Source organism: Mauremys reevesii, linkage group 3, assembly GCF_016161935.1.
Source record: "Mauremys reevesii isolate NIE-2019 linkage group 3, ASM1616193v1, whole genome shotgun sequence".
NCBI classification, from domain to species: Eukaryota; Metazoa; Chordata; order Testudines; family Geoemydidae; genus Mauremys; species Mauremys reevesii.
This window is the reverse complement of record NC_052625.1, coordinates 2622368-2647859: the sequence shown is the minus strand read 5'-3', so window position 1 is coordinate 2647859 and position 25492 is coordinate 2622368. Positions and strand designations below refer to the sequence as shown.

Here is a 25492-nt window from a genome sequence, read left to right as displayed (position 1 = left end):
GCCATTTGGGGAAGCTGTCCACGTACAACCGAGAGAGAAATGGCAGGGGAGGTAAAACCTTTTACGGGACCAGCTTCTGCTGGTGAAGGAGGCGAGCCTTCAAGCTTACACACAGCTCTTCGGGTCAGAAGACAAGCTGAAGAAGAGCTCTGTGTAGCTTGAAAGCTTGTCTTCCTCCCCAGCCGAAGGTGGTCCAGTAAATGTATTCCCTCCTCCACCTGAGCCCGTCATTAAGGGCATGTTGACCCAGACAGATGGTTGAAGGCTGGGAGAAGCTGCTTTTCTCCCAGTTGTCTGCAGGAGGCGAAAATCAAGAGAGTGGAAAATCTCCAAAACAGCAGAACAAAAAACACGGTGTTGGGGCAGCCTTTTTAAAACACCCAGGCTGAGGAACTGGGAAGCTCAGCGGACTCAAAGACACACAGGGAAGGTGTGCAGGAGAGGGGGCATGCTTTCATAGTGGGAGGATGGGTGGTGGTCTTGATTTAACTGCAGGACCAGCCGAGGAAGAAGAAAGCTGGCCGCACAGTAGAGGGAGCGAAACTCCGTAACCAAGAGGAGAATCCTGGACTCCCTGATGGGGTTGCCACCTGGCTGGTTTTAATACCGCCTTATTGGTTGCCGGTCCAAAGACATTGTTTGCCAGGTTTTTTGCAGCTGCTGGGTATTTTTGGCTACGTACATGGGTAGCGGCATGTGCAGCAATCCGGTAACTCTGGGGCCACGCATGTCACAGCTCAACGTGCACTGCGGCCGCCCAAGGGTCCATTCGGCACCCGGGTCCTGCTCTGAATGCATACAGCGTGCTGGAGCAGACACCAGCTAGCCCCGCCCTTGAATCTCTTCAACTCTTGTGTGACTTTCCACGAGGCTGGGTGGAACCGAGGAACTTTCTGCCTCCCCCTTCCCACAGACTGGCCGTTTTTCTGTGCCTTGGAGGCAACCCCACCCCCTAGCAGACTGACCTAAGCCAGACAGCGCTCCAGAGTGGTGGGAAACAGAGTCAGGGAACCGTTTGTAGGGTCTGTCTGGATCTGTCTATCTTCTGTGCTATGTAAGCAAAGAGTACGTGTGTTTAGAAACCTTTGCAAAGTCTAGCTGCGCGTCTGTCTGCTTCAAGTGGCATGAGTCCCTGAAGAGTTCGACTCCACAAAGGTCTGGAGTGTGGGACCCAAACACAGCAGCCTGGTGAGTGTCCAGCTGGGGGTGCTCTCCCAGGGCTGTGTGTGACATCTACTGGAAATCTCACGGCACACAGCCCGGGCCCTGTTAGTTTACGGCACTGCTTAGAAAAATGCTGGCAATTTGCTCTCCCCTTTGTTGACGTGGGGAGCTGTGTGGAGGGACAATTTACCTACAACAGACACGTGAGCCCAGGGGCTGGCTCTGGGGAGGAAACCTGGGAAGAGAAGCAGCACCATGCAGCACGTACAATGACATTTCCCAGCGTTCTTGCCCACAACACACACCACAAATGCTTCATGAGATGGCCACAGCACCACTTCCACGGCAGATTCTGCAAGCGCAGCAGTTCAAGCAAGAGGTGGGTTTTGACATTTCCCTAGGGTGGGAAGCAAACACTAACCTGAAATTCTGCAGAAAAGCAAAGCGCCTGGGGGCTAAAGCACTCTGATGAACTGTCTGACGCAGCAAACGAGAGAGAGAAACGGGGGACGTTACAGTAATGCAGACAATCAATAATAACTAGATGAAATCTGGAGAACAGGGAGCAAATTCCCATCCGGCAGCTCCCTGCCCCCGGAGAGAAGAACAGGCCCTTCCGCTTCGTTTTCATTTTTCAGGATTTCAGGGCTGAGGGCGCTTTCCAGCAATCTGACTGGCTGATCTGGCTACGGGGCATTGTTCTCTAGAAAGGCAGGACACACGCGGCGACGCTGCACTGCAAACGTCTCCCCTAGGTCTTACCGTACCTCGGCTCCATCGTCACTGACACTGACCCCAGGGGCCCTCTCCTGGGGATGCTCCTTATCCTAGTTATTCACTGATCCCCATAACATGCCCTGTATCCAAGCCGCTATTGCTTAGCTATGGCTGACAATCCCGTGCCTGACAAACCAGGTTAACGGCTGCATGGCCCTGGGCTGGGCTGGTGTTCACCCGCAGCGCCAGGCCCTCTAGTCCCTGCCCTGGGGCGAGCTGGGCAAAGCTTGTGACAAAAGCAAACAGCGCTAGATCTCACAGCCGTCACCGCTACTTACGCTTCATGGTTTTCACGGCGACTTTCTGCACGGTGCCGTTGGGCTGGCTGAGGTGCCCTTCCATCACCGACCCGAACTCTCCTGTTCCACGGGAGAGAAGGAACAGTCTCCCTTGTGCACAGCCCCCTGGCACCACCCAGCCACACACACGGAGACCCAAAGGCTGTCGCAGGGATGCTGGCAGAGCACATCTGGCCCATGCTGTGCATGGCTCATACCACACACAGAGGAAAGACGGTGCATTGTGCCAGATACACCACAGCTGCTGCGACCGCTGTCCCCAGCCCAGGGGGACGATGGAATCGCACACTGGGACGGAGCACGTACAGGCTAAGCACCAGTCAGACTGCAGCTCTGCTCTGCACACACAGGCAGCATGCCGCTTGCCAGCCCAGCAGAGTAAAGGACGTCGCAGCTGGGGACGGCGGCAGGGCCTCGGCTGGGGCAGAGCTGGGCTGGGTAACAACAAGGTGCTTGGCAAGGGGAGGGGACGGAGCCTTTCACACCCCCGTGCACAGCTACAGCCCACACAACATCCCAGTGGGGATGGGGAAGAGATGGGGCCATGCTTCCCCGGCAGGGCAGTGTGCTATCTATGCAGTAGCAGTCCCGCTGCCTGTGCAGTGAGGGCCTGGGGCAGGCATTCTGCTTCCCCCTTTCCCGAGCTGGCCAGTGGGGGCAACGCTTCCGAGCACACACTGGCCCTCAACCTTCTCCCGTCTACTACAACAGTCCTAGAGATCCGGGCCCTTTGTGTTGGGTGCCGAATAGACACACAGCGAAAGGCCGTCCCTGCTCCAAAGAGCCCACAACTTAGACCAGGGTGGGAGGGGAAACTGAGGCACGGAGCCGTAAAGGGATTTGCCCAAAGTCAGCGGCAGAGTCAAGAAGAGACCCCAGGTCTTGTGAGTGTCAGCCCAGTGCCTTGTCCTCTCGGCCACACTGCCTCCCCACCAGGCACTGGGCCTTGGGAGGATGCAGGGAACCCTGCACATGGGCAGAGGCAATGGTGCCAGCTAACGCCATGTGGATTCAGCACCGAGCCCAACCCCCACGGCGCTCCGGACATTCAGCACCACTCACCCTCTCCCAGAATCTTCCCCAGGGCGAGGGAATCCCTGTCAATCACGACGTCCTGGAGTTTCTGCTGCAGCTCCTCACTGACACCCAGGCTGGCCACTGCAAGAGAGGCCCTTGGGTGAGCTGGGAGCTCAGCACGTGCTCTGGGTGCTGCAAACCCGGGACGGTTGCCACAGGTGGACAAAACATCAGAGGCACCTTCAGGGCTAAATCCTGTCCTGGTGCCCGCAGGCGAGGGCAGAATCGCTCTCTGCACAGCACTCCAGGGACAAGCTGCCCCCCAACATACCAGCCCCCAGCTCCCATTGGGGCCCATGGCATGTGAAGGGCTCAACCCCTCCGTGTGGGGCTGGTCCAGCCCCAGTGCATGCTGGAGTGGGGGAGCCCCAGGGGGCAGGAGAATCCCCAGGGAGCCAGTTGCACCATTTTTGTGACTATTTTGTGGGTTGGACCAGCACAAGGAGGCTCCAGCGGGGCCAGGCTCAGTCCCCTTGATGTTAATCGATGCCTCGTTTGGGTGCCTGCGCACACACACAGGTTCCTTCCCTGGGTTCCTGTTTCGCAGGCAGCCATCTGCCCAAATCCCCACATAGTCCACCGCCCTCTCCACAACAGCCCTTACAACGGAGTCAATCAGAGCTTACGCGTCAGTTCGACGGCTCTCCGGCTGTAGGACTTCTTTGCCGTGTAGCTGACGACATGCTCTGAATCGTCGCTGTGGAAAGCATTCCTAAGGGGACAGAAACAGAAGGTGTGCCAGGGCGGGGAACGATGTTTCTTCCCTATTCCTGGAGCGTAGGGCTGCACTACATTCGCATTGCTGAGACAGCGACAGTGAACCGCACCTTCTCTCCCCTACGCCGCCTTTCCCTCCGACTGCATTATACCATCCCCTGGTTGCTAGCTCTACACTCGATACAGTGGCACCGCCAGTGCTTCGGTGCAGCCACCTACTACCCCGATGGGCGGGGTTCTCCGGTGGCTGAAGGTTCCACCTAGCGCTGCGTACAGCTGGGTTAGGTCGGCGTGGCTACGTCTCGCAGGGATGTGGATTTTTCACACCCCGGAGAGACACAGCTATGCCGACGTCACTTTCCAGTGGCCACCAGTCCTACACGGGGGAGACCACCACCTCATCCTCACTAATGGCTCATCTCCTAATCACACAGCAGAGTATGTATTGATAATAATATGGCCCTGGGATCACTGTCCTTTCACAGATTTTAAAGCCAGACGACCCCATTGTGATCATTTAGTCTGATCTCCTGAGTAACATAAGCCTTGATTTGAAAATTGTCAGCGATGGAGAATTCACCACAACCCTTGATAAACTGTTCCAGTATTAACTGCCCTCACTGTGAATTGATGCCTTATTTCCAGTCTGAATTTGTCTAGCTTCACCCACCAGCCATGGGTGGCGTTAGACCTTTCTCTGGTAGACTGAAGAGCCCATTGTGAAATGTGTGTGTACCGGGTATTTGTTCGCCCACACTGTCATGTCTCACAAAGAAACCAAGAGCTTCTCTATTGTCAGCAGAGCAGATTCCCATTTTCAGCGTTACCAGGTCATCTCAAAACTTCAGCCCCTTCCTCTTTCAGAAACAAAAGTGGATTATGGCCAAACAAGCAGCGAACCCCAGAGTTCAAAATGCTGCAGGCAAGAGGGTGAAATGTGCTCTGGAACCTGTCTGACTTGTGCTGGAGCAGACACTGAACCCTACAGGGCCTTCTGCAGGAAGGCAGCGTCCGGGAAAACCAACATGCTGATTTTAACACCTGTTAGTCAAACAGGCGTGTGCGGGAAGAGACATTTACAGGATGTTCGCCCAGTAGGCAGACGGGATCCAGATACACCACCCGTTGCCAGACTGGGATCCCGTGTAACTCCTTGGGAAAGCCAGAGCAGTTAGGATTCGTTTATCCATTTTTGCAAACTCCTTTACTCCAGTGCTCTGCTCCCACAGGAACCCAAGTTTGGTTTCGGTATTGAAAGCTACAATGACCATTCTCATCGAGGAAGAGCTTCTACCATGACTGCAGACGTGCAAAGACAAACAAAAAGCGTTGCATCAAGATTCCTGTGGGGCTGAATTCCCAGAAGCACGTTATTGCACATGCGTCAAGAGCTGGTTATTTAAAAAGTTTTGACTAGAAAGAATCAAATTGTTTTTGAATGAAAAGTGCAGGGGTTGGCCTCATTTGAAACCCAGCTTAGAAGGTCACAAGGGAGAATGCGTGCTGTTAATAATGGACCATTGTCCGTGTTATAAAAAGCCACCGCACAATGCAGCGCTGGCAGTCACTCTGCTCAGAAAGGCTAAGGATTAGAACAAGTGTGCTAGAAGTGTATCAGCAGAGCTGCACAAGAAAACTGCACAGCCCACAAATCCTGACGCGAGACAGCGCTAGTCTTACTCTTCTGCACTACGGCCGTATTCCTCCGCCTCTGTAAGAACCAATTCTTCCTTCGCAGCAGAAGTATTTTCAATGCAGCAAAGAGGGCTGTTCCACATCACTGAGCATATGCAGGCCAAATACTGATGTAAAATGCAGCTGGTTTTTAGAAATGAACAAAAATCCCCACTCCCCTCCTACAAAATAACCAAACCAAATCCCTGGGTTTGCTGTTTTTTAAGTGAGCTAAAATAATCTTGATTAGTTTTTATTGATGTGTAGAACTTTTCTTCATGGTGACAGGTAGGTAGCTAGCCAGAGCTCCTTAATGCTGGGTTTATAAAGAAATTTCCAAAACTGATGATGAAACATAAATAGCAAAGAAAATGATGTTTGCCTAATAGTTGACAATTACATACTGAAGTTACTTATGCTGCTCAAGGGTTAGGAGATCGTTACACTGGTGCTGTAGGAGATGAGCTGGGGGCTTTCATCATCCATTTGCAAAACTTTGCTTGCTGCTGAATATTCTCTCCCTTGCTACTGAGCTGAGGTGGAGAGAGCTGAAGGACCAATGCGACACTAGGCTTCCCAGGGCTGCTTGCCTTCCAGGCTGTTCCAAAGCAAGGAAAAGAACCTTGAACGAAAAGCAAAACGCCGAGGAAGGAGATGGACGTTTCAGCCCTTCCACTCTTGTGAAAGACTCCCAACTACTTCAGAGGGAGTTCTGCCTGCAGTATAGGGCAAAATGGATCCAATGGCCTCCCGGGCCTCCCATGGAGTTACCACGGAGATGGATTTGACTCCAGTGTATTTAGCCTTTATTTTTTTGGTGCTGGGTAAATAGTGGGGAAAATTCAGCTGTTGAGGAATGGCAGGGCTTTGCTGAAGGTGCTGGCCTGGGGACTGAGGCAACATTGGCTGGGAGCAGGCTGTGCGGGAGAGGAGCACCAGGCTTACGTTTGAGCAGAAAGCTGTTCCCCAGGGAGAGTGCGTAGTCGGTTACTGAGAAGGTGGCTCTGGCACGTGAGCGGGCTGTGGATGCCCTCAGGGATTACCTGCCGGGCAGCCCCTTCTCCCTAGTGACAGACCGTGCGCCCTCACGGTGGCTGCCCCCTGTGAAGGATTCACCCGCCCCCCCCAATGACGCGCTGGTGTCTGGCACCCCAGGCCTACGCCTTCTGGTGCCGCACTGAGCCTGGAAGCAGCAAAGGCAGGTTTTCTCCCTAGCAGGTTGGGCCAGGGGAGGGCTTGGGTTGCGAGGGGAGGAAGGGAGTGTGTGTGTGTGTGTGTGTGTCTGACTGGACATGCCTCCAGCCCACTGGCTGCAAGCCCAACGAGCATGCAGCACTGAGGAAGGGCCGGCTGGGTGCACCTGCAGCGCGTGGTCCACTGGAAAAGGGAAGCTTAACAAGCGAAGCTGGCCACAGGACGGAGGTTTGCCCAAGAGGAGCGGCAGCTACCCCAGGAGTCAGAGACGCCTAACCTGAGACAGCAACTCACCTTCCCTCCTCCCCCACCCCTTGTTTCGGGCAGACGGACGCTGCTGCCCTGAGGGAGCTCTGGTCCTCTGCTCTCCTCAGGCCCAGCGACAGGCACTGATGGAGCAGCACCAGGGACAGGAGGTGACTGGACTGAGAATAGACCCTGGGAGTGAGCTCAGCTCCTGTGGGGTAGGGTGAGCTTAGCCAGAAGTGCAGGGGGGGAGCGGAAGAGGGGACGTGGGGGCAAGAGACACAGAATGGCGCCGGCCGACAGCAGCACTGGAAGTACGTTCCGGAAAGGCGATCAAGGCGAGTCGAGCAGAGAAACGCGTTCGGCCGAGCTGAAGGAATGTGGCTCTGCTCTGCGAGCGGAAGGACAACAGGAGGACACGTCCACTCAGACCAGCTAAGTGATCAGGCTAATTAAAACCAAGCAAAGTGACCAGAGGCTGAAAGAAGGAGCCTGCCGCTGGCACCCTGAAGACGAAGCAGCAGGGGACAGGAACTTTGGGCTTACTTTTGAAAGAACCCGTTTCCAAGGATTATAAAAAGAAGGGGAGAAAACGCGCTGGGTATCCCCTGGGAGAACGAAGCAGCCAGCGCTTGCTGTCTCTAACAGGTGGTCCTCCCACCAGACGGGCTGAAGCATGCGGCCAGTATGGTATGAATAAGAAACGGTGCTAGGCACGGCCACATCACGCTAGAATTACGTTTTGGACACTAGAAAGTGTGTTGGTTTGGTTTGGTTTGGTTTGGAACCCTTTCACGTCTCCCTTGCTCTTGTGGAAATCGCTTTCCCCTATGTTCTTCATTACTCAACTTATTCTTGTTTTCTTCCCAAACCATCTCAGTGCTATCAGGCCAATGTTACGGGGGGGGAGGGGGAGGGCTGGGGGGAGAGTTTCTCGGCGCCGTCAGACCGACGTTACGGGGGGCGGGGGAGGAGTTTCTCGGCACCGTCAGACCGATGTTACCGGGGTGTGGGTGTGTGTTCTTGGCACCGTCAGACCGATGTTACCGGGGTGTGTGTGTGTGTGTGTGTTCTCGGCGCCGTCAGGCCGACGTTACGGGGGGGTGTTCTCGGCGCCGTCAGACCGACGTTACCGGGGTGTGCGTGTGTGTGTTCTCGGCGCCGTCAGGCCGACGTTATGGGGGGTGTTCTCGGCACCGTCAGACCATTGTGTTCTCTTTGGAGGCAGGGAGCTGAGTAACTTCCGTGAGCATCCAGAGAGAGGGACGCTGAGCCCAAGCTGGCCAGCGAAAGGCCCCACAAGGTACAGGGCAGGTGGTGACAGAGTTTATATCACAGTCCCTACAACATGAAGACCCGGCGGTGCCCCCCAGCCGAGGCCGTCCGTGCACTGGCACTTACTGGGGAGAATGGGAGAGGTGAAGGTTTATTTAAACCCGGAGACAGAACGCCTCCTACTGCTCCCCTTGGCCAGCCCACTTCTGCCCCCCGCACAGGGCCGGCAGCTAGTCCCACGCAAGGCGTGCCCTGCCAGCCGTTTGGCCAGCGCTCAGTGCTCCTGCAGCAGTTATTTCTGTGACTCACCCAAACTTGGTTTCCATCCGTCTTTTCCTGACAATCACCGAGAAATACACGATTAACCCAATGGCGACGATCCCCAGGATAAAGCCGAGGACTATGGCAAAGGAGTGGTTGTTTCCCGGCGCTGGAGTCGAGGAAGGCGCGGAGGCTATGAAACCTGATCAAACAGCCCATAGTGAAGAACATAAAAGGGGGTCAGTCGACAACATGCGATAGGCATTGTAGGATTTTTAACCAACAAAAACCAAACAAGGCATTTAAACCACAAAAGACATGAAAGAAAACAGCAGCAGCATGGAAACATTGCACGTGGCTGGAATCGATCACTGCACGGCTTTAGTCGAACAACAAACCAAGGTGTACAGGCATTTGGGGACGTGGTTTCTCAGGGCTGGGTGCATTGTTCTCTCTATTACAGTAGCACCCAGGGGCCAACCGAGATCAGGGCCCGGTTGGGCCAGGTGCTGCCCAGACACAGACTAGGAGACCCGCTTGGGGCAGCTTGCGATCTGGTTGGCCAGGCAGCCACAGGGCAGGGGAAACGCCGTCCCACACACGCAGCCAGAGCAGGGGGCAGCTGTGAGCGGCACGGCTGTTTTCTGCCAGGGTGGGCGGGCGGGTGACATCTGTTGGGGAGCGGGGTTGTTATGAGGGGAATGACAAGGCGAGTGGGTGAGGGGAGAGGAAGCAAAGAGGGGCAGGTGGAGAGACTGCCGGAGGGGGAGGGTTGGAGCAAACAGCCTATCTGCCCAGGCATGGAAAGACCCGAGTGCAGAAGGCAGCCCCTGTCTGACACTCTGCACCTGCTCTCTGGCTCTGTTTAGCTACCAGCCCCGACAGGAGTGCGGGAGGAGCTCTGCCATGCACATCCCGCCGGAGCCTGGGCCAAAACCTGCAGAAGTGATGGGGAGGTGTCCAGAGGGCTTTGCACCAGGCCCCAGAGAGGCTGTGTGTGTGTGTGTGTGTGTGTGTGTGTGTGTGTGCGCGCGAGCGAGCGATCAGCATCTGGATGGCCTCTGCCCCTGCCACTCAACAGAATCCCAGGTGGCGGCAGGATGGGGAGAACCCAGGCCTGGAGACTGCACTGGGTGCGGAGCTGGACTGGGGTGGGTTGCTGTGTCAGGAGAGGTAGCCAGGTCTGTGGAAGAGCAACAAGGGCCTCTGGGAAAGACGCAATCCAGCTGGAGCTGCGTGAGCTGCCAGGACCTGGAGGGAGGGCTAACTGTGGAGGATCACAGTTGAGACGAGCGCCCCTCATCCCCACCGCGCTGGGGACTTTGCAGAGCCAGGACCCATTTGGAGAAGGCTTCGGAAGCTCATAAAACCTCGAAGCTGCTCCCTCCGCCGGAGGCGGCTCGCTCGGAGAATGGGCCCCTCTGCCAGGGGCACGAGGCCCCACCCCCCGTCTGATCTTTAGCACCTCTCTAGGCTGGTTGCAGTGACCAGGGCAGGTAGAGGCTGATGCCTGCTCCGGCTCGCAGGGAGGCTCCAGCAATGGCAGCTGTGTGCAGACGAGGGCGTGGGCCTGTTAACGAGGACACGTGTGGTGGTAAAAAACGCACGTAGCCTGTCCACACTACGGTTCCTATCAACTGCTGCCATTGCTGGAGCTGCAGTGGGGGTGAATTCCACAGCGACTTGCCGTGGCAGAGGCATTCAAACAAAGCAGTGCGTGTGAACCGTACGTTCAATAGCCAGGCAGATTCTGCATGTCAAACATGTACTTCACAAGACAGCTGCTCAGGTTCCAGAGCCAGGAAAGGCCACAAACCAAGTGGCCCCTTTGAAGTGAAATGCCTCGTTAATGACACGGTCGTACTATTGGTTCTTACCGTCCCCTGGAATGAAAACTACCACTGGGTCACTGAAGGGCCCGATCCCCCCCTTGGTGACGGCGGCGACGCGCACAGCGTACGTGGCGTTAGTGACTACGATCGCGACGGTGGCGACAGTGGCGTTCTGCTGGGCTTCGGAAGAACGATTCTGCTGAAAACGAAAAGAAAGAAAGACGCTAGCACCACGGACAAGAGCAGCTTGTTTTCGCTGGACATTCCCAACAATGAAAACTCGAGATTTATTTTAATCTAACAGTCTTTCCTGATTAAATTTTCTGGTTGCCGACCCTTAATGGCCAGCAGGAGTTATAACCCTGCGCAATGTAACTGGGAGCTATTTATAGAGAATAATTGTTCTTCAAGAACTGGATGAAAACAAAGTAGCTGGACAGGATTTCCTTTTTAAACCACTTCACTGATCGAGGCATGATTCAACTCAATTGTCATGCAGCCTCCTTGGCTGCAGGCTCTGGGACAAGGTGAACTATCCTACCAAGGAGGCAGGAAAACCTACACAAGAGAAAATACAATCCCTTAGCAGTAGGGAGCCATGCAAGGGCCCGTGGGGAGAGGGACAGTTCACGTGTCTCTATTTTGAGTCCTCAGGCTATCCTCTGCCCCTGCTGGAGCCATGGGGCTTACAGGAGTTACTCCAATAGTCCCGTCCCTGGCTCCCCACGACACTCCCTGCAGTGCGGAAGGAGTCTACCTCCCCTCCAAGACACAGACTCACAGAGCAGAGATTACATACGGAGCCGGTCACAGTGAGGCCTTGCCTAGATGAGGGTTTAATGGTATTAGCTGACAGGTCTGAAAAGTCTAGCGTAGCCTTTACAATGTGCTGGAAGGGCAAAGGCAAATCCCACGCTCCCCTAACGTCACTTGCCCAGCGTTCTGCGTAACCCAGGACCCGTGCCTGGCCACACGAGGGTAACCGGCCTGTTAGTTCAAAGAGGTGATTGCACCTTTTCTCCTGCCCAGACGCGACTGGGGGGACAAGAACCCAGCAGCAGTTTAAGTTCTCTGCATGAACCACTTTTTGTGTTGTCCCACACTTTGGCCCCAGTGGGGCGGCAGGTTTAGCTGCAAGGGCTCCTATCGGCCCCACCTGTGACCATGTTACCACAAACTGACCTTGCTGGGGGAGGGACGGGCTCTCTGGGACTGCCTTCCTCACTAGGCTCCTGCTCTCTCCATCAAAGGGGAATAGGCTTTCCCCACGGGACAGGTTGGCCCCTCCATAGCAACCGGGCTGAACTCCAGACGTGAAGCTCTCAGTCAGAAATGGGACCCAGGCAATATCGCCTCACGCCCGCACGCAGTGCAGCCAGTTATCCGTTGGGATTTGTTTTCTGCGTATCGCTCCTTTTGACGGAGGCGTCTCTCTCGCTGCTGCCCAGCCAGCTGCTGCCCTGCTCGGATACGGCCTGCTCGCTCTCCCCACTCATGGATACCTTGTTCCTTCTCGTTTTAGGACTCATCCTCCGGCCAATTTCCCCACCAGGGTAAATTAGTAAAACTCTACCAAGGTCAGTGGAACGGGTACCGTCTGCACCCGCCGAGAATCTGGCCCCTCTCCTTTTTCCATGCACGAAGTGCGACCACACACTTGCAGTAAGGAAGATCTTTGTTTCACAATTAAAGTAATGAACCGGGGAAGGCAGACTTCGTAGCCGACTATTGTATACCAATGTGGTTTCATGTCACGCTAATGACATTTCTCGTTTTACACTGCGTTTCCTTTCATGGCCCCAGCACCACGTTAGTTTTGTTTTAATGTTATCATAGATGTTTTTCTTGATCACCTATACAAGTGATTCCCTTTCCCACAAACTCACTGTTATTTCCTGCATTTCTTGTGAGTCAGCTGGACAGCTGAGAAAGTGACTGGCGTTGCTCCATGATAACTCATTACTGAAAAACAACCGTTTGGTGACAGATCATACAGCTGGCAGACTGACGTGCAGATTACATCATCTGCGGACAGTTTTCAAACACAGTGTGGTCATGATACAGCAACAACAGGAAAAAAAAAATCGGTGAAGTGCCAGTTCAGCAGGAACCAAATCTGATTTGCCATTAGACAAAAGACCCCTAAAAATGGAAACGAAACTACTGTATTAACATACACACACTTACAGGCCTCCTGGATGTAGGTGCTGCTAAAATAGCTCTGTCCCGTGGAGCAGCACTGAAGAATGCTTGGCCTGCAGTTATGCACGTGAATACAGAGATACTTTCCTGCTCTTTGGCAACATTCCCAGGTTTCTCCTGCTTTGCTTCATGGCACCCTGAGGCAAAGGGATGTCTGCAAGGTGGTGTTTGTATTGCTGTGTCTCAGCCAATGCAAAGAACGGCTACATTCTTTAATCTCTCGTGCAGCTGTGCTGTGCCATGTGAGCAATATTCAACTGGCTGCGTACAGCACATGCAGGAAATACAGCCTTCTCAACTGATGTGACACACCCACTGGGTCAGATCCTCTGTCCCCCTTCAGGCTGCCGTAACAGGACACCGGAGAGTCCCCTGGCATAGGGAAGTTGCCAGGAGGCATAAAATGGGCACAGCCACCTCTGCGAGATTCCTGTCCTGCCCTGGCACTTTCGGAGGCGCGTTGGTGGGGGGAGAGGTTTCAGCATAACTTGGCTGCTGGAGAGATCTGTAGGGCTCCATGACTTGGAGCAGTTTGCAGGCTGCCACCCCAGCCCTGGCGTTGGGGGTGGGAGAAAGGCAGCTCGGCTGGCTCTGACCCGCTGGATTTAATAACCATGAAAACCTCAGCTCAGAGCTGCCATGTCACAGTAAAAGCTGTAAACAAACAGCTGTGTGGGCCAGCCTGCAGGCAGCCGGCCGTTCCCTCGGCCAACAGCCTGTGCGAGGCCAGGTATCTGTATGTGTGATTTAGTATCTCTGCTCCATGGCCCCAGGCCGGCACAGTGCTTCGGCAGGTACCTAACTTTAAGCACATGATTAATCCCACTGGCTCCAATGGGGCTACTCATGTGCTTGAGGTGAGTTAGGCACATGCTTAGGTACCTTGGTGAATCGGGGCTGCTTTTCCATCTCCTCTGACCCTACCCTCTTGGTGCATCGAAGTCCCTGATCCAGAGCCTGGAGAGAAGTGTCCGGACTGACTGAGACTTCATTTGGATAACGCTCTGGTCAAGATTTTCCAGAACGGGTCCTGAATGAAGTTGGAATCCTACACCCACTTTTAGCCATCTACCTTGGTGGCTTGATTTGCAAGGTGTTGAGGGTCCACGCATCCATGCCCCAATTCCGGCCAGCTAGCGAAGGAACCTGACCCCATTGTTCAGGCTGGACAAGAAAGAGGTAAAACAGGGTGTCCTCTGCATACTGAAAACACCCTCCCCAGGATTCCACCCTCGCCCGCGTAACAATCTGACGCATGCTGAATGGACGGCATACCCATGTGCAGCCCATGGGGGAGCGGAGGGGTAGCCTGCAGATCCCCTCTGTGGTTGACTGCAGCGAAAAGTGCATCCACTCCTGCTAAGGCATCCGTGCGAGTCAACAGCTGCTCTCCATCGTGGGAGCTGAAGGCAGCCACCAGATTTCTCTCTTCCCAACGTTTTACTGCCTGCCGTCATTAGAGCGGCCAACGAAGCACAGACACAACTCCCCTCCAAGGAGCGGTCAATATGATTGCTCACACAAGTCAACATATGCGGCGAAGGAGGTAGGGTCAGGCCCAAAGTGATTCTGTAGGTCGTCTCGAAACTTTGTCTTCATAATTTCTTTGAAAAAAACGTGCGTTTCACAGCCCATCAACCCCTTCAATGCAATAAAGAAATCACAATCTTCCCCCTCCCCCGCTGTTACGTGACGTAGTAATGAAAGTGGTCTACTGTTCTCCCCTTGCTTGAGAGCAGGTTGCACATTGCCAGCCAGTGTGGCATTCTGCTGTTACCCACGAGCATCCCACAGCAGTACAATCGAGTTGTGCTGGGTTGTGGAAAGGACAACGACCCATTTTTCTTACATTAGTCTTGCCGTTTGCCGGGTTGCTGTAGTTGCGTTGGTCCCAGGATGCTTGAGGGACAAGATGGGGGAGGGAATCTCTTCTACTGGACCAACTTCTGTGGGCGATATCGAATTATTTTTGGTAACGGCCTTTAGGACATAGGCAGTAGGCTGGGAAGGCTGAAATGTTGGCCAAGGCAAGGATTGCTAGGATAGCTTGAGGCGTTGTGGAGGGACACCAGGGACAGTGGTTACAAGGCTCGCTTGGGCTTTGACCTGATGTGGGTGCGCCCTAGAAGCCAGCTTGCGAGTACCAACATTTGGATATTTGTAGGGATGTGTAAGTAGGAAAAAAGGCCCTGAAATTTATGTTCTAGGCTGCCTGCATTCTGACCCTGAGGCATTACATGACAGCAACATGTTTTGCCCTGCAATGAATGTTGTAAGTAGATGGTCTGAATCAACCGTAAACCACAAAAATAGTCTTCAGCCCCAATTCTGCAAAGAGCTTTTGTCCTGTCCAGCAAAGTTCCATTCTTATGCACCTAGCCAAGATCTCCTACAGTCAGAAGCCACTCACCCACTAGCAGAGATTTTATATCTTCCTTCAGCTCAGCAGGTTTTCCACACTGAATGCAGGTCACTGAGGAACAGTAAGCAGCTATGGTGTGTAACTATCCTGAAGTATAACATCTTTTTTATTGCTTAAAAGTCTTATGTTGGAAATTCACAAAAAATATAAAAATAAAAAAAGTCCCTTCTTCCCAGGCTTGTGAGAAGATAAATGTGTCAGCATCTTTTTCCAGTGTTAGTCACAAGATCATAATATTGTTTTCCCGATTTCATTGTGCGTGGGCCATATAGATCGGATAAAAAGGGAACAGAAATCACAGTGTCTTAGAAAAAGAGTGTGAATCATTTCTTCCACGCAGATTTCAGAAATGTACGCATTCAGCGCCTTTTTGTGTTCTAAACTTTGGATTATTCAGAGGGCAAGAAACAGCCCAGCAAAGTACACAAGTAAGCAGGCAACATCTGGATGGAACCATGTGTCCGGCTTGCCGGCTTCCTTTTGTCTGGTCTATAATGGCTCCATTTGCTTCACATTTGTTATGCAACTCCCTTCATTCATGTGCAGGGATTTCCCACAGTGCAATGGCTCCAAGCTCCCGTGTTGTTCTGCCCATTACCAGCAGTGACCCAGGAGCAGCCGGACTGCTCAGGCTAGTCTGGCTTGAAGAAGAGGCCAATACCTCTGGGTCCTGAAGGCTTTTGTAACTGGCTTTGCTGTAGCCCAGAGAAAACAGGCAAAAACAACAACAAAAAGGGTCAGAACTTTAAACTCGGGATTAGGGCTGGCTGGAAAATAATTCTGTTCCACAAAAAACTGTGAGGCTTTGGAATTTGTTTCCGTTCCAATCTGGAGCAAGACTGAGACCTTCGGAAATCTTTCATGAAAATCGGAGAGAGATTTGGAGCAGGGACTTCAACCCTGATCTCTCGCTTGCCCAGAGAGTGTCCTCGCCACCAGGCTCTTCTGTTTGCTGGGTCCCTCACTTACCCTCCGAAATTCCACCCTGGTCCGAGAAACTTTCCCTAGAGAAACGGTGTAGAAATCGGCACGTTTCCGTGAAACATTTGTTAGGATGAAAGGGCATTTTCCTACCAAAAAAACTTTCACTGCATTTTTCCCCCCAGTTCTATGCAAGATCTCAAATGTTCCCTTCACTCTGCTCTCCAAACAAAGAGACTCCCCTGCTGCATGCACCTCCCCACCCATGTACCTCGTAGCCATTTCCATCTGCAAAAGCTACCGAATCCGAATTCCCGCTCCAAACCCTCCAGCACAGGGAAGAGCCCCTCAAAATACTAACACGTCGCATGCAAACAATATCTTATTTGTTTTTGTAGCGAAACCCCATAGAGAAGCAATAATGAACACGCATTTTTCTTGCTCTGCAGCTCCCCTTTAAGACAAGAACAGGCACCAGAGCACTGGCTAATATTCTTAGTTATGAACTGTAACTGTATTAAGCCAGGGCACTGCACAAACATACACCACAGAGCCACTCTCTGCCCTGTATGGCTATAGACAGCAGGCAGACACAGATGGGGGCCACCAGGGAACACGGAGAGGACACCTGTCAGCAAGAAAGACAGCGTCGAAGCTGCCTGGCCATTGTCGAGATGTTTGCGGCCACTGCGTTACATTTAGTTCTTATTATATTTCTTTTCATACTCACCGTTATCTTGGAGTTCTGCCATGTGTGCAGTAGCCTGTAGCCCTGCAGTTCTCCGTGCTTTCGTCCAAGGTGAGGCTTTGCCCACCTGACTTCCAGGGAGGAGCTGGACTCGTTGAAGAACACTGTGACATTCAGAGGGGGAGTAGATGGGGCTACAAGACAAACAGAATCACGTACAGAGCTAAGAAAACCAGGCAGACGTGCCCATCAGCAACTCACGTGGATGTGGTGGGGCTCCTGGGTTGCAGAACCCAACTTGGGACCTTCTGTGTCTCACAAATGGAGGCTCCAATCCTGCCGTGACTTTGGCGCCCATGCGGAGCTCATGGAAGGATCAAGGCTAATTCTTTAATTAACCCCCTGTCTAAGTCACTCTGTCCAAACAGCCACGTTTTTCAGACTCCCTGAGCACACCCCGGCCAGCCTCGTGGCAGGAGAGCCATCTGGAGTGGGTGGCTTCCAAGGCTCTGGTGTCTCAGGTCTAGCTGCTGTTTTCGGTGCTGCCATAGCTGCCACGCACAGGTGTCAGAAGGCTGTGGGGATGGGCAGGGGAGCGACTGAATAGGAAAACGCCTCCCATCTTGAAGCTGCACACACACACCAGGGCTGGAGGGGGGAGAAGAGTCCCTGGCTCACTTCCCCCCGACACTTCCCCACTCCGAGAGCAGGGAGCAGCCAAGACAAAAGCCATATTTCATAACCCCCATACGACCCGTGACCCCACTGTCCCCGTCAGAGCGCCAGCACCGTGACTGCGGGGTGGCATCATCGGCTGCTTTAGCTGCAGATAAGACGTGGATCCACAGCCCCTCGTGAGCACTGAAGAGCCCAGTGCATCTTTCCCAAAGGCCTAAACTCCGGCCCGGGTAGCTGGGCCGTGTCTCCCTACCAAGGTCCCCGCAGCGTGAACTGAGACGCTCCTCTCCTACGCAGTAAGCGGGGCTGGCCCAGCATGGCAGCTGCATGGCCCCATGCTCTGTGGGGATCCAGGCACTGGGACCTCCCTCAGGCCTGAGAGCAAACACTGGGGGTGCCCTACCTTGCCGGCTGGGGTTTCACAGCCCCAAGGAGCCAGGATCTGCAGTGTCGGGGGCAGAGTCAGGCACTGGCTGGTAGGTGCATCCAGTGCTAAACGGGGGATGCGCTGCTTCTCTCTAAGGGGCCCATCCTGCACCCCAATTCCCATGGAGCAGCAGTGAGCCCAAGCCCAGCCGGCCAAGGGCTGATTCCCCCAGCCCTGTGCCTGCTGCATCCAGGGAGCGCAGAGGGGTGGGACATGCTAGCTGTGTAAGTCACTGCACGGGGGGTGGAGAGCAGACCCCAAATACTCCTCCCAACCATAGCCCCCAGCTCCCCGCAGCCGCCCCCTGCCTGGCCGAACGCTGAGGGCAATGGAAGCACTGGGGGAGCGGGGAAACACGGCAGTGAGGGCCAGCTGGCACATGCACACGCCTGCCTGCACTTTCCAGTGCCAGCGACCATGCCGTGCTGCCTGCGTGCCGGTGAAGGAGCTCCCGGTGACCCATCCCTTGGGCCTCGGCATGGAGCTGTCAGCGCCCTCTCGGCAAACTGAACCCCTCGGCAGAGGGCCCTACGAAGCACAGATCTACAGACCGTCCGCCGTCTTATTTGCTCTTGTCCTACCTCCCTCGGTTGTGCTGGCCAGAGTCCAGGGGCTGAATGGAGACCAGCCGACTTCGTTCCTGCAGGAAACACGGATGCTATACTCTGCCAGGGGCTGCAGCTGCTGGACGTGATACCGATGAGGTGGCACAGAGGTGTTCCAGATCAGAAATGAGCCGTTGTTCAGTGGAGGAGCTTCCCTGACCTTAATTGAAAATCAAACAGGGACACGGATGAGTCAGCAAGAACCTGCCGGGCCAGAGGCATGTTAGGAATTTGAAGTCTGTAAACAGGATCCAGAATTCTGTCCTTCCCGCTTCCTCTGCTCTTCCCTCCACGCTCTCTTAACTCTTACTGGGAGGAGACCCGGGGGGGAGTTTCATGGTAGGCAGCAAGGCTGAGACTTCTAACAAACACAGCCTACCATAGGAACGGCCATGCTGGGTCAGATCAATGATCCATCCAGCCCAGTATCCTGTCTGCCGACAGTGGCCAGTGCCAGATGCTCCAGAGGGAATGAACAGAACAGGTAATCACCAAGTGATCCATCCCCTGTCGCCCATTCCCAGCTTCTGGCAAACAGAGGTGAGGGACACCCAGAGCACGGGGTTGCACGTGTTCTCATTTTAGAGGAGGACACAAAATATCTATGGTAAAATGCACAACTGCTCTGCTGTGTGTGGCCTGATTTCAACGGAGGAATAAACAAAGTGTAACACAGAGGCAATGACTTGGAAGCCGTCGCTCCTGGTACTGAACTCCCGCTCTAAAAGCTCAGCGAAGTTCTACTCCGAGAAACTTCTTTGTTACCGACAAGCCTCCCAAAACTTCACAGACCCTAAACAAAGAGGATTCTGCAGCGTTATGAGGGAAACAGCCCATGGAAGGTGGCAGGTCGATGTATTTAACAAGTTATTTTCCTTGCACTGAATTACTCAGAACCCACATACATTGTCAGGAGAAAGGCATGACAGGGGACGAAGCAGCCAGTCATAACAAGAACTAGATGCAGTGAGATTAGATGGGAAGCACAGAAAGATCAGCAAAAACAATGAGGAGTCCTTGTGGCACCTTAGAGAAAGCTCATGCTCAAATAAAATTGTTAGTCTCTAAGGTGCCACAAGCACTCCTCATTGTTTTTGCTAATACAGAGTAACACAGCTACCACACAGAAAGATCAGGATCTTATCTTGACCTTACAAGGATTTGACTCAGCTGTATTCTGACTTGGACTTTTGGGATACCGCCTCCGGCTGAACGCCCCTTCGTGAGGTCTGGGATGGACTCTTGCAACAAACCCAAACCTCACACCATATGAAATGTCACCTCTCACTTTGCAGTCCAAACAGCTGCCCCGTGCTGCTGCTGCAGAACAGAGCATGAAGCCAATTAACACTCTGGAATCTGCTAATGGCTTATCCCCTTCGCTGAATTAAAAAGCCCTGCCTTTTACGAGATGGGACACCTCCCAGTGAAAAGTAGCAGGGTTAAAAATGTGAAAAGTCTTCCAGAATTTTTACCTATAGAGCAGACTGTAGAATGCACACACAGAGTACCCTAAGCCTTCCAGTTAGTGCCCAGAGATTAAAAACAGTTGTCAGCTGCGTTTCTGCATGCAAACCAGCACACGACGCATCATGCTTTGCTTCAGAATTCCCATGCCCAGGACTGCAGCTTTTTAAACGGAAGAAGAGTTTAGCCATGGCCGGTCTGAAAGCATGGGCATGGATTTCACCAAAATAACCACCCGGCATGGCGCTGCTGTACGGAGAGCCAGCAACGCCATCAAAACCGCACTCGGAAGAGGGTTATGCAGTCCTCCATTCACACTCCACCTTTCCTCCTTTACACATTCAGCAGAACGAGTTCCTAGCACACAACAAAACGCTCGCCCAGTATGCAGCACAGGCTGGAGTTGTGGGAGGACGTCTGAAAGGCCCAGAAGAAGTAATCTAATCAGCAATTAGCCAGCAGAAAACTCAAGCTACCCACCAACCTTGCCAACAGTATTGGAGTTGTATCATCACTAGAACTACCTAGTCTGGAATGGCTCCCCCAGGAGAATATTTCCCAGCTTCTCTTCCCCACTCTATTTCAGAGTGAACCACCGAATGGGAACTTCCCAACTCAGCTGGTGTCTGAGGCCTTGCACGCCACATAGGTTGTTTCAGGACAGCCAGCAGCACCGGTTTGCATTCAGCAAAGAGAGGGGCCCATGTCTAGTGCTTAGTGCGCAGGACCGGGAGACAAGGCCCTAGAGTCAGCATTGACACTGGCTCGCTATGTAGCCGGGGAGCAACATTCATCAGCAGAGATGAGGACAGTTAATGTCGGATTCCCAAACCAGACAGAAATGCAGGGTCAGAGACTCATCAGATGCTGCTAGATGCTTTGGCAAGAACGTTTAAAGCAGCGATCAAAACCATCTGCTGCTGATGCTGGCTCATTTATTGTCATATAAATACCATAGTATGTCTCCAGCTGTTGTATCCCCTTGTCTCAGCCCAGGGCCGTCCCTAGACATCGTGGTGCCCTACGCACCCCACCCCCCGTGGGGGGGGGTGTGTGTGCTGGCTCCAGGCCTCTGCAGAGGGTGCGGGGGCTGCTCCCAAGGTCTGTGGGGGGCAGGAGCGAAACCGCCCCCCAGCACGAGCCAGCGGAATGGGTTGGGAACGGGTCACTCCACTTCCTGCCGCCCGGTGATTGCAGGGTGGGCCCGACCACACACTCATGGGGCGGCGGGAAGTGGAGTGACCGAGTCCTAGCCCACTCTGCTCTGCTCCCCTGGCTCCAGCCCTGGGACTTGGGGGGCAGAGAGGAACCACCCCCCAGCACTCACTGACGGCGCGGCTGGGAGCTGGTGGAGCGGGTTGGGTTGCTCCATGAGCGCAGGGCGGGCCCGACCCCTGCTGCAGTCCCCCGGGATGTAGCTCAGGGGAAGGGGTGGAGCGGGGGGGGAGGCAGAGCAGGGGCAGAGGCTTTGGGGAAGGTGCAGTGGGGGCGAGGCTGAGGTGGAGCAAGGGTGGGAAGAGGCAGGGCGGGGGTGGAGCAGGGGCTATGGGGAAGGGGTGGAGTGTGCACGGGGTGGGAGCAAGGGCAGCTTTCCTGGCCGGCTTGGCCGCTGGAGCAGCACGCAGCTGCACAGGGCACCAGGAAATCTGGGGCACTCGATGGTGCCCTACGCAGCTACGCAGTTTGCGTCTGGGTAAGGACGGCCGGTCTCAGTCCTACACAGTCAGATGTGCGATGAAGAGCCAAAGGGGCCGCTGCGCTCAGCCCCGCAGCCTTTTGAACCCGTCAGCACCGGCTGTGATGGGCCCGATTCCCAGGGGTGCTGCATGCCCTCAGCCCTCCCTGGCTTTGTCCAATCCGCCCCTCCGGAAGTCGGGCCCTTTACTGTTAGATCACAGTGAGTGTCAAGCGAAAAGCACCTGCATGACAACAAGTCAGGTCTTTTTTAAATAGATGGCAGGGCGAGGAAAGCACATCCCTTGAGACACCCGGAATCCAGACACTGACACCCCAGGGAAACCCTGCATCACACAGCAGCTTCCCTCAGAGCGCTATCCCTGCAGCGATGTTACCATTAGCTTCCTGCAGACTGCTCACCGGGGCCCCCTCGGTACTGGTCAAGGCGACACACTGCACTTTCCAGGGACTCGTTGCTAAACGGGGGTTGTGGGATGTGATTTACACCGTCTCATTCAGCGGTGAACCGGGCTAAATAGAGAGGGCCCAGCGCTGCCTTTGATACACGTCCGTAACTCCTACTGACCTCAGCGGGGGCTGGCTGTGCATGTCCGAGGGTAGAATTTGGTTCACGAAATCCTAAGCAAAACCTTAGCAATATTACTCCCAATAAGGCTGCGATACGTATATCCAGAATGCATGCTCAGTGACCAAACATGCAAATGGATTCCTAAAATGCAGGTGGACCGGTCACGATTATGAATTCTAAATCCACCTGAGTCTTGTTGATTCTTTCCAGAGAGGGGCCGTCAGACCCGGCTTATTCGGAACTGGAACGCAGGGCTCAGTTCCTGCCAGCTGGGGCAAGGAGAGCACCCGCTATTGTCACTGACAGGGTCAAAAACTAACTACGCATTTGGCAAGATGGCATCACCTGAGCCAGGCTGAACAGCGAAGGAGGTGAGAGTACAGTGGCTGAGTCACCGCAGTCGTTCTTGCCAGGAATCATATCTTGTTTTCTGATTTAAAAGGCTATTTCCCAGTGACGGGTCATGTAAATTAAGTCACAGGAAATTCTTTGTCCCTCCACCCTACTTCCTGAGCTGTAGTAAGAATGGAACATTAAATGCTGCACTCACATTACACTGGATCACATCCCCAGAGACCTTTCACTTTCACCAGCCTTCTTACAGAGGGGGTTATGAAGTGTCGGAGGAGGAGTCATTCCGATCCGACACAGTGGACGTGACTGAGGGCAAATGGAAGGAAGCCGGGTCTTACTCACTATTTTTATTATGTACATTGTTTAATTCATCCACAGGCCAGGTGTTCTCAGAGCCGGGACTCCTGGGGGCGCAGTGGAATGCTAAAGATGTCGCCTGACCCCGCTCGGATTCCGTCCAAGCCCCAGGCATCCCTCGTGCTGCCATCTAGAGCCTAGCGTACTCCCTCAGCCGTGCCGGGCGACTTTTAAAATGCAGATTTTAGCCACCACAATGCGTTTAAGCCAAAGGACATTTTCCCTGAAAAAGACGCAACCTTTGAAATGAGCGTCCTAAGCTGCATGCACCTGACTGAGAGGGTTAATAACGCTGGGCCACTCTGAATACGTCACGGCACGGAGTGGCGGTTAGTTATATACCACCCGGCATTTCCCTCAGCAAATCGGCGTCCAATAGAACTAGCTGCTGTTCCGATGCAGGTAAAAATGAACCCCTGATAAACGATCCCGAAATCACCAAAGAGCAGAAAAAGGACTGGGCCCCGGAACGCCCCCTGCCTGGGAGCTGCTTGCAGGATTGGCCCCATAGCACCCACATAGAAAGGAATATCGGCACTCACTCACTCACTTATCAGGAAGCCAACTTCCTTCTGATGGCCAGCAGAGTGCAGAGAGGTGTCCTGTACCTTTGAGTCTGCCTGGGGGCGCTTTGAAAGCTTTATTTTGCTTTTGACCTGCTTTATCGGCTTATCAAACAGGACAGATATTAACGCAACATAAACCCTTTACGGCTTCTAAACCACTTGAGTGGAAAAGCTGTAGCTGCCAGGTTGGATTCTCCCCATGGCAGGGGGAGTGCCCTGCCAATGGCCAGGACCCTGCTTTAAAAGCACCATTCTTCCCGTCAGTCCAGCAGCAGTAGTGCTGCCTTGATGGGAGCTGGGCTCTGAGTAGGATCTGTGACCATTTCAGACTTAAACTTCTAGTGTCGCCTTGTGAGCATCTGTCCGCGCGTCAGATGGCTACTGGCGCCAACACTCTCCCTCTGCCCAGCGTCCCACCCACACAGCTGAGCTGGGCGCTGGGACCATGCGTAGTGAGGGCGGCCTCTTCCCCTGCTTGTCACAGAATGGCTCTGCCACCCCCCCACCCCACAGGTGCTACTGAAGCCCAGAGGTTATAGCAGCCTCCAGAGGCCCCACAGTGCAATGCAGACAGGCCGTGCAGCAGGAAAGCTACTTACTCTTGTACAAGTCCCCACTGTCCACCCCCCGTGATGGGGGTGAAGGAGGGAGTGCATGCTGGGCACTACCCTGACACGGCATCTTGGCACATCACAGCTAAGCCTTGTGGCACGCAGGGATCTATTAATCCCCAAGGAGCACAACCACAGTGGTGGGGCTGCCAGGAAACCCTGCACAGCAGCAGAGGACAGGACAGGATGAATCATTTAATTCTCCCACATGGAATTCAACTGCTGCGGGTGACATCTGAGCCAGCAGTCAGATGCCCACAATGCACCAGTGAACATCCGCCAGCCAGAGAGCAGCTTGGCCACAGGAGAGGCCATCTTCTCAGACCTTTCCGAGGAAGCTGGCAGGAGCACAGGGAGCGTCGCTGTACTGCACCCACAAGATCGAGATCACCTCTCCAGACGCTGCCATAACCCAGGCACTGTGCTGGCAGAGTGTCACTGCGCTAGGCTCACAGCGAACCCCCTGGTTTTGACGGAGCAGCAGGAGACCCTGATCCGGTGGTAAAATCCCACTGCACTGGTATCTCTTGACTTAACTAGACTGCGATCATGCAACCGTTGCTGTGGACTCAGTAACCAGCCAGTGCCTGACCTCCCGTAACACTGTACACTGGCTCACCATTTCTAAGCCCTTAACGCTGTCCCCGCTGGGACGATACACCCAGAACTGCACAACTCCCATGGAGCTCTTCCCCAAGGGAGGCAGGTAATTGCATCCCTCTGCCGTGTAACTCCCCTCCAGTGACTGGAAGAGTCCACGCAGCAGGTGTCTCACACTTCCTGTTCCAATCCCGCTCTGGCTAGTTGAGGTCTGTCTGTCTCTCCGCTCACATAACCGGCCCAGCAGAGAGCTTGTGATTCAGACACACATAGAGCTCTCAGAGCGTCACAATTCACTGGCCCCTCTTGTTCTCAAGGGGATGCAGTTGGCTGCAGTCTTTTACCGAGTGGAGCTTAAATCCCCATGCTGGCCAGTGTGCGTGGGAAGGTGGCCCCATTCCCATCCTGAGAGCTCTGTATCTAGCCGTTGCTCCAAGGTCGTTTTTCTGTTAGACTCAGGCTGCCGGTCTTCAACAGACCCTGCCTTGAAGCTGCATGCAATGATTGCACACCTGGGAGAACACCCCACCATTAACCTTTCCCTCTTATCCCTGCACTGGGAGATCTGGAACCAGGACCCTGCCACCCAGACCTACCATCTTCCCTCGGCTTGAAGGTTAATATAGCTTAGGCGCCGACTTCTAATGGTTCCGGTGGGTGCTCAACCCCCTCCGCTCCCGGCCCCACCCCGACTTCACACCTGCCCTGCCCCCATTCTAACCCCTTCCCCAAAGTCCCCGCCCCAACTCTGCCCCTCCCTGCCTCTATTTGTCTCCTTCCCCAAATCCCTGCCCCGGCCCCGTCTCTCCTGA

The 25492-nt window shown here is 54.1% G+C and overlaps 1 protein-coding gene across 2 annotated transcripts in view; it reads right to left on the bottom strand.

Moving 5' to 3' along the window:
* The window catches only part of MERTK (MER proto-oncogene, tyrosine kinase), a 63996-nt gene that overhangs the window by 9569 nt on the left and 28935 nt on the right, over positions 1-25492 (bottom strand). The window contains exons 7-13 of one of the 2 annotated variants that reach the window (XM_039530772.1): positions 18436-18619; positions 16792-16943; positions 10562-10715; positions 8733-8886; positions 3944-4029; positions 3303-3398; positions 2220-2300 (exon numbers count right to left, since the gene is read on the bottom strand). In XM_039530772.1, coding sequence (XP_039386706.1) covers positions 2220-2300; positions 3303-3398; positions 3944-4029; positions 8733-8886; positions 10562-10715; positions 16792-16943; positions 18436-18619 — 907 coding nt within the window. The remainder of the gene's footprint in view (positions 1-2219; positions 2301-3302; positions 3399-3943; positions 4030-8732; positions 8887-10561; positions 10716-16791; positions 16944-18435; positions 18620-25492) is intronic. The other variant, XM_039530773.1, reaches the window with a different exon arrangement.